The sequence below is a fragment of the Caloenas nicobarica genome, chromosome 1 (assembly GCF_036013445.1).
Source record: "Caloenas nicobarica isolate bCalNic1 chromosome 1, bCalNic1.hap1, whole genome shotgun sequence".
In the NCBI taxonomy this organism is placed as follows: domain Eukaryota; kingdom Metazoa; phylum Chordata; class Aves; order Columbiformes; family Columbidae; genus Caloenas; species Caloenas nicobarica.
In genome coordinates, this window is record NC_088245.1 from 124,382,058 (window position 1) to 124,399,860 (window position 17,803).

General features: G+C 40.9%; 1 protein-coding gene across 1 annotated transcript; it reads right to left on the minus strand.

Annotated features, from left to right (window-relative positions):
* Positions 1 to 213: 213 nt before the first annotated feature.
* Positions 214 to 17,583, minus strand: LOC135996283 (interferon alpha/beta receptor 2-like). Its single transcript, XM_065648108.1, has 10 exons — positions 17,289 to 17,583; positions 14,545 to 14,591; positions 14,065 to 14,161; positions 10,693 to 10,734; positions 10,271 to 10,391; positions 9,923 to 10,086; positions 7,420 to 7,592; positions 5,780 to 5,942; positions 5,236 to 5,354; positions 214 to 1,509 (listed from the first exon to the last, which is right to left on the minus strand). The coding sequence occupies exons 3-10, from the start codon at positions 14,132 to 14,134 to the stop codon at positions 826 to 828; spliced, it is 1,536 nt and encodes a 511-aa protein (XP_065504180.1). The 5' UTR covers positions 14,135 to 14,161; positions 14,545 to 14,591; positions 17,289 to 17,583; the 3' UTR covers positions 214 to 825.
* Positions 17,584 to 17,803: the final 220 nt, after the last annotated feature.

Below are 17,803 nucleotides of genomic sequence, written 5' to 3' on the forward strand. Positions count from 1 at the left end.
AGAATTTTTCAGTTACATGATACCCAAAAGCCTTCCTCTAAGGAGTAAATCCTTAGCAGGTTAACTCACATAGCTTTTCCAAGGCATGTAGAAGCCGCAGTAAAAATTCAGACAGGGATATGAAAATCTTTCTTTTCATGAAGCACAAAAGTTAAACTGTACACTGCAGTAACATTTAAATGTCAAAAATATTTTTTAAAAGTGTAGTATTCAGTAATGGTACAAAATTATATAAAAAAAATATTAAAATGTATATTTAATGCCTTCACAGTAAGGAGAACTCCTTCACAAATTGAGTATTCTTATCTTTGCCCCCATTATTTCACTTGATCAGCTTTCTCTGCACAAATGTAGAAATCAGTTCTCAGATGAATACAGCAATCATCCAGCAAAACAAGTTTCAGAGTAAGCCATCAACAGAGCTAAAGAATAATAGCAGAATCCTTTCAAATTAAAAAGTAGCCTGGTTGAGAGACCAGCTACTCACAACTCCCTGTACTACAAACTAACTTCTCACTTGAGTTACAAAAAATATTTACTTTGGAACATTTAGAAGGTATTAATTCTATGAAACTGCAAAATGAAATAACTACTCTTTCTGCTGCATCTAAACAGTCATTTCTGTTTCTCTGTGAAAAATCCAACCTGAATCATACCTGGAATTATCACAGAAATATTTGTTAAAAATGAATGTTGCGTATTTTCAGTGTTCATATATATACTCAGAGAACGTTAAAAAAAAAGAGGCAAGATCTGTATGTTGAATCCAGAAATAATGTTGGACAATACCAATTTGTATGTTATAAAAGAGTGGTTCTCACTTATTCATCTTCTTAAATATTCATTTTTTTGGCCCATATCTGAATCTGATGAGTCACTTTCATCAGAAGAATGAGAGGAATTTTGCCATTCATGAGAGCTGTTATGACAGCATGGTTTCTGCACACTTTCTGTGTTATCCAGGAGTTTTGCTTCCAAAGCTCGAGTACATTGCCAGTCAGCTTCATCTTCTTGGGCAGAAAGAAGAGCTGCAGAACTATCCCCATTCTCTTCAGAGGCTCCCAACAGCACAGTTTTTAAGCTAATGATAAAGCAAGCGCTGTTCCTTTGCCTGGAAGAATAGTCACAATTTACCTCGGAGAAAGGATTAAGTAACTCCCTACTTGTGTCTTTGTCTTCTTCAACGTCCATCTCATGCTCTTCAAAATCTTCTGGCTCAGTGTCTGGATTTTCACTTGCCTGGCTGCTGCTGTCATCAGATGTACTGTTTGTGGAGGACTGCATGAATACATTTGGCACGTCAGAGGAATGAGGTACTCTGCTTAAGATATCGCGCCTTGTATAGTCATGATTACTTATGGCATCGCTGTCACTGTCGTCTTCATCACTAACACCACCACTACTGGATTCAGCTGCCTTTTTTTTAACTTCTCTGTAAATGATCTCTACAGAGGCTACTTCTTCAGATTTGGGTGTCCAAGGTGGATAGGCTAACGTCCTGTTGAATACCTAAAAGAGCAAAATGAATTAAAAACCAACCAAACAAAGAAATCAGCCAAATTTGCACACATGCACAGAAAAATAAATTTAAAAAATATCCCCAGTCATGAGGTTGTTAAACAAATGATTCTTTCTGTGCCACATTTTTGGCTTTCTCTGCAGAGTTCAGGCCATCTAGGATCATTCCTTCTTATCCATTCCTGTAAATATGACAGCCTTCACTGCAAATCAAGGCACACAGCATTGGACAGCCTCAAAGAAATGACACTAGTGCCAAGCAGTGTCTCAAGCATGAAACATTTTAATTCTAATTTTTGAGATATCTTTAAGACTAGAAGCTCATTTTACAAGTACATCTTAAACCTGAGGTGAGTCTTGCAACTCTCTATTAGCTCTTGCAATTACTATGCAAAAGAGAAGACTTGCACAGATGATCAATTTTGATGTCCTTTAGAAATGTACCATTTGAAGGAAAGACATATATATAACATCGTAAGTCACATTTTTGCAGTTTTACTCTGCACTTTTAAGGACTAGTATTGGAGGAAAAATGTTGACAACAAAAAAAATTAACCTTAGACACTACTTGGCAAAGTCATGTTCAGCAATCTTACGGAGATGAAGGTAGGACAGAAACAGGGGGAAAGAAGTCCTGGAAAAAGTTGATACCAATCTGCTCAGCATATTTTTGTAGAAAATAATTTATGCTGGAAAAACCCATATAAGTAAATGTAAAAGAAGTCAGAGACTATAAAATAAAAGGAAGCAAGCAAAAATGGATAGAAACAAGTCCCAGGAATGTTGTTATTTTTGCTTGAAATTTAGTGGCAGTTCAGTCTCTTTCTATTAAAATATAAAAATAGTGCTTGGGGAAGCTGGTCTCAAATTGGCTAAAACATGACATTTGATCACAGGAAAAGTCAAAGAAATATTATTTTATTCAAAATATTGGAACAATTTGAGTGATATATTACCATTACCTTTCTTCCTTCCTTAAGTACTCTTCCTTAAACATGGAGGTTTTTTTGTCAACCACTGTATGTGACTACTGAGAATAGCTTAGCATTTGCAGGTGAGGCAGGTAGTGTCTGCCTTGTGTATATGCCCATCTGCCCCCTTACCCCACAGAATCCCAGAATGGTTGGGGTTGGAAGGGACCTCTGGAGATCATCTAATCCAACCCACCTGCTAAAGCAGGTTCACCCAGAGCAGATCACACAGGAATGTGTCCAGCTGGGTCTTGAATGTCTCCAGAGAAGGAGACTCCACAACCTCTCTGGGCAGCCTGTTCCAGTGCTCTGGCACCCTCAAAGTAAAGAAGTTTCTCCTCATGTTCAGACGGAACCTCCTGTGCTCCAGTCTGTGCCCGTTGCCCCTCATCCTATCACTGGGCACCACTGGAAGGAGTCTGGTCCCATCCTCTTGACACCCACCCTTGAGATATTTATAAGCGTAAATAAGATTCCCCCCTCAGCCTCAACCAACACCAATGATTTTCTTCCAGAGCTATATTGTTTCTTTTCCTTTGGTTTTTGTTTTCATCCAACTCCAGTATTTCTGTAGGTAATGACAGCCTGGTCCAGGACTTGGTTTCTAAGATACTATGCCAGCTCTGGCAGAGATAACTTGCATATAAATATCCTCTTTTCCTAGTAAGTGTTCCACTATCAGATATCCTTTTCACTAATGCCTGTTGATAACAGAATGCAGTAATAAATCATTATTGGGACTGGAGAAGGAAGGCAGACATCAGGCTACCCACAGAAGTGATCCTGAACTTGCTAGTAACAGTTCTGGAACTGACAACTAGGATTCTTTTCTGGCAGGAACATATCCGCACACAACTGCATCCCAGTCTGTGGTATGAGATACATGTGAAACTGGAAGGTTGGGGACCTGCAAGGTATATCTGATTTCAGTAAGAGGATTTTTCCTTCGACTGAGAAGCTACTGTTGATGTTACAAAGCAGACATGCTTTAAAGACTGCTTCCTCAAAGCAGTGTCTCATCTCTACAAAGGTCTTTGATGGTCTGTCCTTTGTCTCCTTGTTGAGGAGAATGGAGAGTAAGTTCTTATTTGTTGTGTGTGAGACCATTTCCAACAACCATCCAGATCTGGCTTTACCAGGATGCTGAACTTTTACTTTTAGCACTTCTCACATGCTGTCCTTAACTCCTTTTGTAGATAGTAACAATAAAGCATAGCTTTAGGAAAAAAAAGAGTCTTAGAGAATTAACAGTGACTGTGTTTTTCTCCAGATGTGACAAAAAAGCTGGGCCATCTTTGGGGGATAATGAGACCAAAACTCCCAACTCTAGGCCATTTTTATGCATTACGACATGAACAATATGCCTATACCAAACTGGGTCTTAAATCTACCTTTTGTCTTTTAACCTTGCTTTCCTAAGGAAACATGATAAAGACTTTGAAGTTTAAAATATTTGCTTCCAGTTTTAGAGTCTCTCAAAATGCCTTTAAACTCCAGCAACTAGGGACCTAGCTAAAGTATCTTCAATTCTTCAAGGAACACTGTGATTTTTGGGGTAATAAATGGGAAGATATTACAGAGGTAATTTGTTTTGTTTTTAGAGAGGAGCACAATGCTGCAGGGTGAAATAATGGAGACGAATTGTGCCAGAAATTGCTTTTCTAAGGAGCCGTAAGAACACATTGCTCCCAAATATTTTCAGAGCATCCTTGGTGGAGAACAGGTCTTCTTGCTATGCACTTCACTTAAGAACTGCAGCAGGTTTTTTGTGTTGGAGTTACCACCCTGGCTCAGATAGCAGAAGAAACTAATCTGCTGCAGGAAGAATTTACATATAATTTTCAAAGGGCAAGAGGTTAATTGTCCTATGCTGGGTGCTCTTCTGCAGGACCTAGGCTGCTTCTGTATACCATGGAGAGTTCATTTAAAGTTTGGGGTTTTTTTGGGTGGGGGGCTCTCCCCTTCACTACTGCTTACCCCTTCTAACTTCATACAATCATAGAAAAGGGACCTCAAAAGACCATCTGGTCCAACGTTTCATGGGAGAGGGAGCCTAGATGAGACCCTGTTCAATCACATCTTGAAAACCTCCAGTGATAGGGACTCTACCACATCCTTGAGGAGGTTGTTCCAGTGATTAATTGGATTAATTGTCCTCACTATAAAAAAAAAAAAAAAAAAGTCTCTTATATCAAGATGAAACCTCCCATGGTACAACTTCTACCCATTGCCTTGAGAACCTCTGTCCTGTTTGTAGCTGCTCTTGAAGTACTAGAATGCTGTAATGAGCTATGTCCTGAGCCTTCTATTCTCTGGGAGAAATGACCTAACTTCTTCAGTCTTTCCTCACAGGGCAGGTTCTCCAGCCCTTTGCTCATCTTCATGGCCCTCCTCTGGACCCTCTCTAGTCTCTCCATATCTTTCTTGCACTGTGGGGACCAGAACTGGGCACAATACTCCAGATGTGGCCTGATAAGTGCTAAGTAGGGTGGAATGATCACATCTCTATCTCTGTTAGTAATTTGTCACAGACGTAGCAAGAAATGGTTTTGAAAAAGACTGAATACTTGTTCCGCAGAATGGGCAAGATTTGGCAGCCTATAGACTCTCTTTGACATAGGTAAACTGCAAATTAAAAGATTATATGCACTTACATAACTTGCACCTAATGCACAGGATTAGAAGATTCAGATGGCAAACTACCTCCTCCCAACCAGGAAAGTTAAATATGAGAATTATTACATACCAAGGTACATGGAAGTGATGTTTTTAGAAGAATATAACCTCCTGCATGCATATACTTCAGGGCAGCACCTAATATCAGTGAAAAACATACAGCACCTGCGATTGTAAGCATATTATAACCTGCAAGTGAAAAAAACAAATAAAACATATATGAATGAAGTTTCCAGTGACCGCATTTCTCATTTCACATTCAGAACAGCTATTTACAATCACAGAATAATTTTGGTTAGACCTCTCTGGAGGTCATCTAGTTACAGTCAAAACAAGACCAAGTCTCAAATTAGATTCAGGAACTATAAAGGAAATTACACCTTCTTTGATAACTATTTTTTGCATGGCTCACGGGATTAACAATAGAGTTATAGCCCCAAAGTGGATGGGTTTTTATATTTCACTTATAACTCCCCACAGTCTTTATCACTCAGAAGGTACTTTCTCTCTTATTATTCTTAGGAAGATTAACAAATCAATTAATCCTACGTAAAAAGAAAACACTTGCACATAATCAAGACAGACAATCCATTCCTGCATCACAGCACAGTTACCTTGTTGAGCTACAGAGTCTGCAGTTATACATTTCCAGTCTGATGTGATGAAATGTTTGTTTAGAGATGCAGTGACTGTAACAGACACACAGTAATTTCTACTTGGATACAATTCTCCAATGACAGTACTAAAAATTTCTTTAGTGGTCTTCTCATGTGGCCTCTGTCATGAAAGACAATGTTTTAAAATTAGCTATTGGCCTAAAAAGAGGTACCCAGCAACTGATAAAACATTATGGCTATTTGGGAGAAATGCAGTAGCATGTGAAACTGCAAGAACTGACACAGTAACTCAGCAGTTTAGCTAGACAACTGCTTCATTTCTAGTTCTAGCTGATGTCAAGATGCCTACCTTATGCCTGTTTGTGAAATATCTTATTATCAAAGAGAAATTGCCCTCTGTCTCCAACTGTTGGTCACTATATGTCCCCTTGAAGTAGCTTTACATAGATTCTACAGATATGAAACTGCAAGTAATACTCTGATTCAGGAATCAGGGGGAAAATATCCATGGCAGGCAAGTTGTGGTTCTTCTTCTGTGATTCATGACAGAATGAGTTAGATTAAATTCCCAACAGGTACCTCTCTGATCCGCTGTTCAAAACTTCCAGTACAGGCAGCCCATGCTCTAGTTAGGCAACTTATTCCAATGCTTTGCCAGCCCACGTATCAATGTCTCTCTCAATGTTTAACCTAAAGTCTGCGCAACTGCCATTTTCCCTTCACTGTTTTTGGTCACAGTGAATAGTTTATTTCCTCCTTTTCTGTAGTAAATGTTTACATACTCAGAGCTCCCGGCATCTAACTGTGCTTTGCTTGCTTACACTAAGTGGTCTCCTATTATTCCAGCATTTCCTCACAGGTCACATGTCAAGATCCCCCACAGTCCTCACTGTTCCTTTTTGAATCCTGCTCAGCTGGTCTGTGCCTCTTCTGAACTCCAGACTGGTGTGGGGTAGGTAGGCTTTACAAGTACAAAGTATGCAAAGATACGATTTTTTAATATCTTGGCAACAAGAAAGTCATGTTTAGCTTATAATGATATAGAATGGTTTCATCCTTCCTGACAAAACTGCTGCCTATGTAGCTGTTACCACTGCTTATTAAACAGACAATTATTCTTAAGTGTTATGTCTTGAGTTGATTCTTATTGAATTATCTCCTATTATTTTAAGATTATTTCTCAATTTTGTGAGGATCGTCTTAAGTTTCAATCACTCTTATCTACCTATTTCAGCATACCAAAAAAAAAAAAAATTTAAATAGCACCAGACCCAGCATAAGTTGTCTCAGAAACTAACCGCATACATTTTTCCAGTTTGACAGAAAACCACTGAACTGCTTTCTGAACATACTTTCCTATTAGCTGTGCATACACCTGCCAGTAGTTTTTGCTGAACTGTTGTTCTCTTGTTTTCCCAGAGAATAATCACTCAAGCCAGTGCCCTGTGCTTTAGTATTCCTCTTCTAGGTCTGCTACTCTGCAGTAAAAGGAAGCTAAGATTATGCTGGCCATTCTCTTTGTTTTCTTTGAAGTATCTTCTATTCACATATTTGCTTCCATGAATCTGCTAACCCGAGCCATTTTATGCTTTCTGAATTCCTTCCCTAAAGCACAAATAAAACAAAAAGTTCTCTACCTTATGCTCTCCATCAAGAGTTTTCAGTGTTATATTATAATAAAGCACATTATATATATGAATTAAAGACAGCAGCTTTCCATTTTTTCTGAAGTGAGAGGTTGGCAGCTTTATGGTGACATTTATACAGTTTAGACAGGAACTGATATTAACTTCTGGTGGTCCTAGGCGTGCTATTGAAAAAAAAAAAAAAAAGAAAAGTAAAAAGAAAATTATGGAAAAAACATACACTACGTATTACTATTCAGTACCAGTTCTATTTCGGTGACAGATATATAGCTGACTAATCAGATTCCAGTGTATGCCACTCTTGTAAATCCACAAGGCCTTGCAACATTTAAGTTCCACAGTCAAACCATCTTTTCCCACATGACTTGATTTTAAAAACAGAAAGCAGTGGAAGGGAGGGAAGAAGCAGAAAGGTGACAGAGTCTTTGCTTCAGCTCCACAGAGATGTAAGCTTTGTATTTATTTGAGAGGGAAGCTGAGGTTAATGGATCGGAAAAGCTGATTACTTTCTTGCTCGTTATTATCTTCTAGTCACACTCTGGAAGGAACCTTTGTAGAAGATTGTGAAGACTCTGGTGTGTAGCCCTGCACACATGCATACAGTCTGCAAGGAAGGCTGTAGGTCTAAACTTGACAGCTGAGCTCCCAAGACCAAAAACTGTACTGACAGTAGACAGAGGACCTAGAGAAACATAGTTACACTTCTGTGAGACTTCCACTGAGTACAAAGTAATGTCTCAAGTTCATGTCCTTGGAACATTGATGTCTTTGAAGAGCCATGCACACTAAATGTGCCCTCTCTCCAAAACCGCACATCCATCAAAATCAGAGGAACTTCACTAGTGAATCGAGCCTAAGATCTTCCTTCCTCCAACACAGGAAAGAAGTAGGAATGTTGGAAAACTGTGTGTGATAAGGTCTCCAGGCTCAACAGCCCCAGTTCCCTCAGCTGCTCCCCATCAGACTTGTGCTCCAGGCCCCTCACCAGCTTCGTTGCCCTCCTCTGAACTCTCTCCAGCACCTCAATGTCTTTCTTGTAGTGAGGGGCCCAAAACTGAACACAGGATTTGAGATGTAGCCTCACCAGTGCCAAGTACAGGGTGACAATCACTTCACTAGTCCTGCTGGACACAATAGTTCTGATACAAGTAACTAGTATGGCGCTCGGTTTTGGATTTGGGTTGGAAACAGTGTGGATAACTCAGGGATGTTTTAGTTATCACTGAGCAGTGCTCGCATAGAGTCAAGGCCTTTTCTGCTTCTCACACCACCCCACCAGCGAGCAGGCTGGGGGTGCACAGGAAGCTGGGAGGGGACACAGCTGGGACAGCTGACCCCAACTGACCAAAGGGATATTCCGCATCATATGACATCATGCTCAGCGTATAAAGTTGGGGAAGAAGGAGGAAGGGGTGGACATTCAGAGTGATGGTGTTTGCCTTTCTGAGTCACCATTATGTGTGATGGAGCCCTGCTGTCCTGGAGATGGCTGAACACCTGCCTGCCGACGGTTACTGGTGAATGAATCCCTTGTTTTGCTTTGCTTGTGCGTACGGCTTTTTCTTTACCGGTCTTTATATCAGTTAAATATATCAGTCTTTATATCAGTTAAACAGTCTTTATATCAACCCATGAGTTTTTTGACTTTTACTGTTCCAATTCTCTCTCCCATCCCACTAGGAGGAGCGCGTGAGCATCTGTGGGGGGCTTAGTTGATAGCTGGGGTTAAATTACGACATGATCAATGCAAGACTGCAGGCCTCCACCACAGAGGATGTTCTCAAATCTTTGTGGCTATTCTCTCCATCCCCCCCAATTTTTCATCATTTATGAGCCTCTAAGTGGACATAGCAGCAGCTACCTCTGTGCTGAATTCAGGGGTAACATGACCTATTTTTCCTCTATGGTCCTCCAATTGTTCCTCTGTCTGTTACTTCAAAACTGAATACTAAGCACAACTAAGGGGGAAGCCACCTCTGGTGTTAGAATATGTCACAGCTAGTAAACATCTTCTTTCAGCAAGGAAAGGGAAAAGAGCAGGCTGATGAACAAACACGTAAATCTCTTCCTCTATACCTAGTGCAGACATGTATTTCTTAAACTCTTAGCACTGACTACTTGAAGATGAAAACAATGTTGCTTTTTTTAAAGTTACATATCCTATGCGCTTAGAGACTTTTACTTTGTGCTTGTCAATGCTTGACACAATGCTGTTTCCTCTATATTTATATGTATATATTGTATTTCAAAACCAGAGCATTGTCCATTTAGCAGAACTGCTGTAGCCACTAATTTTAGAAAGCTCTCTATATATTCTATGTCTTGTAACTGATATGCGATAGATTATATACAAATTCGTATTGTCTTATATAAAGGAATAAGCTACCAACCAAGTTAGTCTGAAGTGTCTTACCGTAAAGCTAGCAGTATATCATTTATACATCGGCTATGAATTAAAACTACTATAATGAACAAATGCAGACACAGAACTTACTGTCAGTAAGAGGCATAAAACGAAGTACAGAAGAATTGAATACTTCAGTTCCTATGAAGCTCTGAACAAATGCAGAATACTCAGTGCGAATGTCTTCAAAATCTTCTGTCAGATTACAGGAGAGCTGTGTAATATTTGAACATTGTTTAGCAGTCTTCCAGTTCCTGTAAAACAAAACAAGTTAAAGGAAGATCAAAATAATCTGTCTGGATTCTCTGATACAAGAAAGTATTGGAGGGGGCATTTTTGAGTGGAAAAACAGGCAAATAAACAAGAAAACTCCAGTCTTAGTATGTTGAGTTGATAAATGTTAAAAGCAAAATTTGTGTCTTCTAAAATAAGACTTGCCTGCGGTCAGCATACAGCACACGATAGTACATTGGCACAGTTGGATTGCTTTTTGCCTGCCAGGACAAAATGTGCTGAAAATTGCGAGATTCCATTTGTGGGTTGTGAGGTGGACCACTTTCTAGAAAGAGAAAGGAAACAAACAGACACAACCCACCAATATGAATGGCAACAAAATGTGAGACTGCAACAATTCTAACCAATAAGCCCAGTTAGAGCAGCCCAATATTTGCCCCTAAATAAAGCAACCACAGAACAGAGTTCAGCACAATAGAAACAACAATGCAAAGGACTGTCCTCCTGTATTATACTTATGTTATTTCTCTGAAAAGCATAAAGTTTTAAATTCATGCTCGGTGAGAATATGCAATTTTTTTTTGGAACTGTGTTAGGAAAAGCATTTGAAAGACAAAAACTCTTACCAGGCAAGCTCCAACAAGCCGTAGACAGAATGCTGACATACACTAGAAAATGAAACCACGCATTAATGCATTTGTATGTCTACAATATCTTATTATTATCTTACTATTGGCAATACTGATTTGTAACAATTAGAGACAATACTCAGCATTCCCTCAGTGGAACTCTTTCTTTCCTTCACACCTCCTTCCTACCACTTGCCTCCGCTGTCCCCTCATTCCCCAAAGTATATTCCTTCCCCAGAGTATATTCCTTCCCCAGATGTCCCCTTCCAGCATCTGTCATTTATTCAAGGCTCCTAGGAGCTAGTTCTTTGATAACTACCCTGTGGTTCAGGCTTATGCTGATCCCCACTAGACAGGGTTCAAGACTCAGTGTGAATAAATGTACTTAAGATGTTCTTATTGAATATTGTCTTAGAGGATTCTGACTATATTCCGGGTAGCTCGCTCTGTCTATTAAACACCATTTTAAGTCACAATAGGAATCTTACAACTGGCCTGGGAAAAGATACTGTTACTGAATCTTCTTCACACATGTTCTTCTTTGCTAAATGTGGGGAGTCCTCGAGGCTGTAGTTTAACAACTTTGGTATGTAACTCACTGTCTTCAGACAGCTAACTCCTGTAACTCCCTATTTCAGGCTCTATTTCATAATTCCCCCTCTATTTTGTGTCCTGTTTCTGTAACATTTCCCTGTGGATGTTTACAGCAGTCTATTTGCCTGCAAAAGGGAAAAAAAAAAGAAAAAAAAAAAAGACACCAACAGATGCTGCAATACTTCTATCACAGGGCATGGTTAAGGCCATATTCAGCCCATCAGCCAGGCCTACTGTCCAAGTAATCTCTTGAATCCAGCCTTCTTGTGGATCCTGACATTCTAAAGGTCCCCACATCTTCTTGTATAACCTCCGTAAGAGACTGTTCATTCATCCAGATTCTCACTGTATCCAGAATTATTTTCCTTGACCAGCCCAGTCCTGCATCATTCATAACTTTTTAGCACAGTACTCCAAAACACCCTTGAAATTATTGTTCTGACCCTTCTATTTTTTTTCTCATGATGCTTTAGCTCCCCTTTGCTTTCTGAGTGCAACAAATACAAATTTCCTGTTGTCATTTTAAAGGCATTTTGTGACATATCCTCTTATTGATGAGATGCCAACTCCCATACTCAGCTGGCCAAAGAAATTATTAGTGTAAGTTCAAACATGCATGCTTTTGCTCATGCTTTAGATGAACTCCCTGGAAATATCTGCAAATTGCTTCATTATTTTCCCCAGAACTCTTCTCCATGAACTCTCTTTTGCCTGGACACCTAAACCTTCTACCCAAAAATATGTCAATACCCAAACCACCACTGGCCTGATACCTCTGTTGAACTGTTAATACTTCCTTAATATGTTATTTTATTCTTCTCATCTCACTTAGAATGGTAACTTCTGCAGCATGAGGAATATCTTTGAGTTTCCATTTGAACAGCAACTAACACAGTAGCACTCTGGTCCACAACTGAGGTTCTCAAGTGACATACTATGAAAAATAATATTAGAGAACTACTTGATGTGTCAACAAGATGTGCCACCATAAGAATGACTGTGAAAAAAGAAATCTGGGACACACCTTATAAAAAATTAAAACTATATTTATGGAGATCTACAAATAATGGATAGGAAGGACTATCAGAGAGGGGCTGAGGTTGGAAAGGATTCTGGAGGTCAATTGGTCTAACTCCCAGCTATGTGAAACATGGTAACAGAATATATGTTCCTGGTAAATTAGAGGGGATTCACAACGGTAGTGGGTCAGTGGGAACTTCCATGTCCCAGACACAGTGGGAGAATTTCCTAACGCAGTTATGATCCTTGTCTACTGTTGCAGAGAGTACCGGAAGAGGAAAGAAGAAAATTTCCTGCTCTAACTAATTAAATAAAGAGATACCTGCACAGAATCTTTATGGCTACAGAGAACTGGCTTAAAAAGTTGCCATTTCATTAGCAGTGGGCACACACAGAAGCACACACAAATACACTTAGGCACCTAAGTTTGTTGAAATAATTTGGGACGGATACTTCACCACGTATCTCTTACACATCTGTCTCTTCGGACATCTGTCTTACAAATGTTAAACTATGCACCTAGCATCCCTTCTGAAACTAGATGCAAAGAGATTAAGTGGCTCACTTGAGCTGCGCATGCAGCAAACATATTTCCACAAGACAAAAAACCCATCTCTCTCAAGCTTCATTTTGCAATTCAAACCACAGACATCCTCTCTCTTGCATGTCTTCCTTTTGCAGTTGTTCTTCTGTGTTACTACTAAATAAAGGTCCCTTAGAGAAGTGCAGTTAAAAGTAGAAAAACTGATTTCCTGCCATATGGTAACAGACCACCTACCTGGAAAAAAACATCCAGTGGCATGAATAACAAAGCAATACTTTACCAGTTGTTTTTCCTTATCTGAACACAAGCTCAGATTTGTAATCAATTGTGGCAGGAATCCTCCCTTCTCCCAACAGGCACATAGCCTTTAGCACATTAAGATATTCCCATTATAGAAACAGATAGTGTCAGTGCACAGCCTCCAGTAATGACACACTTTCCTTGGAGAAAGCCCTTTGGATTCAGAGATGCAAACAGTCTTTTGCCATTCTCTCTTATGCCAGCCACTTCACATGTGCCAGCTGTCTTGCTGATGGTTTTCCTGTTGACATAAATATTTTTCTACTCTGTCCATATTTGTGATTTTTAAATGCCTCTCCCCTATGAAAATCAAAGTCTGTTCATTTGTCTCAGAATGTTGTTTCAATGAACATGTTTAGCAAAGATAGTTCAGAGAGTTGCAAAACTTCATAGGTTACACTCCTATGTAAGAGACACAGACAAGAAAAAAATCTTAGAGCAAATAACTGGGAAACTTAAGACTGGTGAAATAAAGATGGTCTGTAAACTGAACAGGGAATCTTCTTTACCATCTTATCCTTTTTACAGAATGAAATTATCCTATCAAAACAACTTCCCAGTACAACTACTGCTCAGCCAACAAACTATGTTTGTTGTACCTGCTAATCCAGAAGCTAAGAAGTCCTGAAAAAAGTGGAACAAGAAATGAAAAACAACACGCCCAACTAAGAGTTAACTGTACATTTCAAGAGGGACAAAGCAGTATGTTCTTTCTTTCCTATAGGAGAATCATGGTTTATGTATAGAATGGAGTATGTAAAATATAATACATTAGATTCTTGATTCTGCAAATTATTCCAGGGAGAGCTCTGTAATAAGATGACAGTATATTACTTCAGTAACTCAGAAGTAGCATTAGAGAAAACTCGCAGTACTACTCCTCTTACAATAAAAAGGTACAAGCAACTCACCGATTTGATAAAAACGCATTAGTCCATCCATCAGTGTTTCCGTAGTGATTAAGAAATATAACCTACTCATTGCAAAATAAACATTTTGCTTCTGTACCTGCAAATAAATTAAAAACAATCCCATTCAGCAAATCACCTTTGTAAATTACTTGCAAGTAAAATGAGGTCTATGTACAAAGCATTATTTTAATTTCTTCAGTGTTTTGGGGGAGGCAGTGGTACTGAAATGGTTACTGCCAGGGGTGAGGAGGGGCAAGGATCCTCAGGTTAGACAGGCAATTCTATGACTACAGCACTTTCCTTTTTTCACATGGAAAGAGCTCTTACTGTTTCAAATAAATACAGGAAGCATTGTATGATTAATTGCATTAATTTTGCATGAAGACACCATCTGAAAATTCTATGCCACTCACTCCAACCTATTAAATACAATGAAAATAAACATTGTTTGGCTCTATATGAAATACTGCAAGAACTCACCACTGTTGTAAAAAATGTTTCCAGAAAGCAGGCAGATCAAGAGGGACCTCAGAAAAAAAAAATTATAAGGAAGTTATGAAATTTATGTTACAATTTTTTAATACATAAAATCTATTAAAATATTCTCTCTCCTTGAAGTTATTATTTTACTCTATTTTCCACACAGCATTAATATTCACAGGATCTGGTTTTAAATTACAGGCAAAGGACAGAAGAACAGCTGTGAATCTACAGATGGCTGGGCAAGGGTATAACTGTTTCCAAATAATCTTCTCCTTGGGTTTAACACAAATAAATTGGGTTTTAAATTATTTTAAAATACAACTTAAATTGTTTTCTCTGCAAAACAAAACAGCTTAAAATTTTAAATCATGACAAAGCATACGATGGTCAAACACCACAGTATGTTAAAATCAGATGAATTGAAAAAACCCCTTAACTGAGATGTCAACCTTTCTCTGCTCAAAGTTCTAGCATGACTATAGGAAGTCACTGGATAAATGTTGAGGACCTTTACCTGTGCAACTGATAATCATAATTCCACCGGCAAAGAAAATATTATTTTCATTTCTGTTTGGTTCATTTTACTAATTCATTCAAGCCTGAGGAATATTTAGGAGACACAAAATAACAGGCTTCCTCTTTTCAATCAAAATTATAGATTACGGATAAGAAGATAAGATTTACTAGTTACAAAATCTTTATCACTGATATCAGCAAACTGGAAAGCTATTGAGTCACACGTATCTATCAATTCCATTTAGTTTTTGCACTAGTAAATGTGACAGAAAATAAAATAGTTTGACTTTCTCATTCAGATCAAGCTTCCAGATTACGCAAGTAGAAAAAAAAATCTTTCTACTTCAACAATGTTACCAGCTTTGTTCAGAAGTCACACAGAAACCTAAAACCAAACAATGTTACTTTCACACGTTACACCTGCAAGATCTGATTTTTCAGGCTGTTCAAAATTTTCTCTTAAGGGGAAAACTTTGAGGATCCTGAATTCGCTTAGCAAAGTATTTCCTTCATGTCTTAATCCTGGCAATTGATCACAAGACCTGTTCAAAGCACACCATATCTAGTATTATGCAATAGATGTATTTGCGTACCTTCGATGCTTGCTGTATGTGCTGTCATGAATAACAACTATCCCACTCTTCGAATCTGAAGTGACCCATGTATTGCTCTGTGTACTGAACAATACACGTATCTTACATGGTGCATATTCAAAGCCAAGTTATGTGTTTAGCACCTTAGAATATGGAAGAAAAATGTGACAGAACAGGCTTATCTCTGACTTTGCACAGCTGTCTAAATCTGGATGTCCTCTGCAGGTCTACCAATGCCAGTGACATTCCGGGGTAAATTCCATGGGAAAAGCATTTCTGTCAAAACTCTGATTAGCTTTTGGGACTCTTCCTCTTCAGAGCCTCAGCAATCCCTGGAGAGAAGCCATGGAATTACTAGTGAGTCCGGCCTCCCCTCACCTCATAAGCCTCGGCTCACAGCTTCCCTGGGAGCTGCCCGAAGCCCCCAGCACTTTAAAAACCTAGCTTCACACTTCCACGTCATCTTCACTGGCAGCTCATTTTTAACAAAGATTCAGGCTGAGTCGTTTTGCATTTGCTTCCAATCAGGGAAAAAAAAAGCAGGCTTCGAAGTTTTGAAAGTCACTGGCTTGTATTTCACAAAAGTGCCACATCAGTACAGAAGACACACTATTCTTTGAAACAAACAGATGGCATAATTATTTATAGAAATCTGCTTATCTGAATATTGACAGAGAGACACCACAGCAGATGTTTCAGGCAGAAATGTCAGGAGCAGTATGTTCTAGACCTACACAGGTAGTACAATGTATGGATTGATGTTCATACAGAATGCACGTGTGTTAGGGAATTGCGCTGTGCGTTGTAATGTTATGCCCACACTCTATCCCTGGCTTTGCTCGGGGACTTTGGATAAGTCGCTTCTAAGGATATCAAAATCACTTAACCGTAAAAATCCATTAACCAGGAGTCGGTTTTCCATCCACTGCCAGCGGTGCCCCTGGTGAGCTGGACATGCCCCTGGAGGAACCACTGCAGGACACACAACACTGAAACAAACCTACGGGCTCCTCGGCTGCCCTGTGCCCTCCAGCACGGCGAGGGGGACAGCGGCACAGCATTTGGGACAAGCAGCGCTGCCAAAGCCTACGGATGCGTATTTTTTTTCCTTACAAATTTCTGTCTTGAGTTACAAGATTACCTGCGTCCAAACCAGCTACAACGCACCTCACAGACTACCGCTAGGGATAATTTTGCATTCAGCAACAACGCCGAAGAAACCACTGGAATAACCGGCCGGTTTTAAGCGCGATCCAGCAGGTATTAACGCCGAAACGTGCCGCGGCGACACGGGTTTCAGCCAAGAGCGGCCTCCACAACTCGCCCACCAAAGCGCTGGCACAGACCGGCCGCTTTTCCAGGAAACCCCGGCGCCGCCGAGCGCGGCCCGGGAAGCCAGGCCTGCCGCCCGCAGACGCCTTCCCTCGCTGGGGGAGCACGGCGGGGAGCACGGCGCGGCCCGCCCGGGCCCTGCGGCGGGCGGGGGCCGCCCCAGCCCTCGCTCCGGCTGCTCTCACGGAGCAGCCCCGACCCCCCCCCCGCCACAGACGGGCCCCCCCCCCCCGCCGCCACACGGGCGACAGCCCACTAAGGGAAAGCGGGGGGACCACGCCGCCGCCATCCCAGCCGTACCTCGCAGCAGACGCCATCCCTGCAGCTCCGCTCGGCGCCGGCTCCCCACGGCTCCCCACGGCTCCCGGGTCAAGCCGAGGGAGAGGTGCCGGGTGGGGGCGCCTAACGGGAAATGGCGGAGGGGGGGCGGCTCGGCCCGCCCCCGCCGCCCGGCCGGGGAAGGGGGAGTTGCCGTCCGTCGAGGGACGGTGTCCGCTGGGTCCCGGCGTCAGGGCACCGCTTCACCCAGAGCGGCGTCTGCGCCTCGCCCGGCAGCCGGAGGCTGCCCTGCCGAAGCACAGCTTCCCGCCCGCACCGACGGGACGCGCTTTCCGCTCTTCTTTCGCTTTCTGTGCACCGCCTCGCCACGCCCCCGCCCCGCCCCCTGCTAAATCTTTGCTCGCAGAGTCACAGAATGGTTTATGTTGGAAGGGACCTCTGGAGATCATCTAGCCCAGCCCAATGATGCTTGTTATGGAGGGAAGTCTCGGCAGAAAGCTGCGAAAGCGCTTGCTGATCCCCTGCCTCCTTCGTGG

Coding starts and splice junctions, on each gene's coding strand:
- LOC135996283 (XM_065648108.1), bottom strand. CDS start 14,134: ATGAGTAGGTTATATTTCTTAATCACTACGGAAACACTGATGGATGGA. Junction 7,593..9,922: donor TTTTATGCCTCTTACTGACA/GTAAGTTCTGTG, acceptor TTTTTTCAATAG/CACGCCTAGGACCACCAGAA. Junction 5,943..7,419: donor CTCTTGATGGAGAGCATAAG/GTAGAGAACTTT, acceptor CTTTCATGACAG/AGGCCACATGAGAAGACCAC.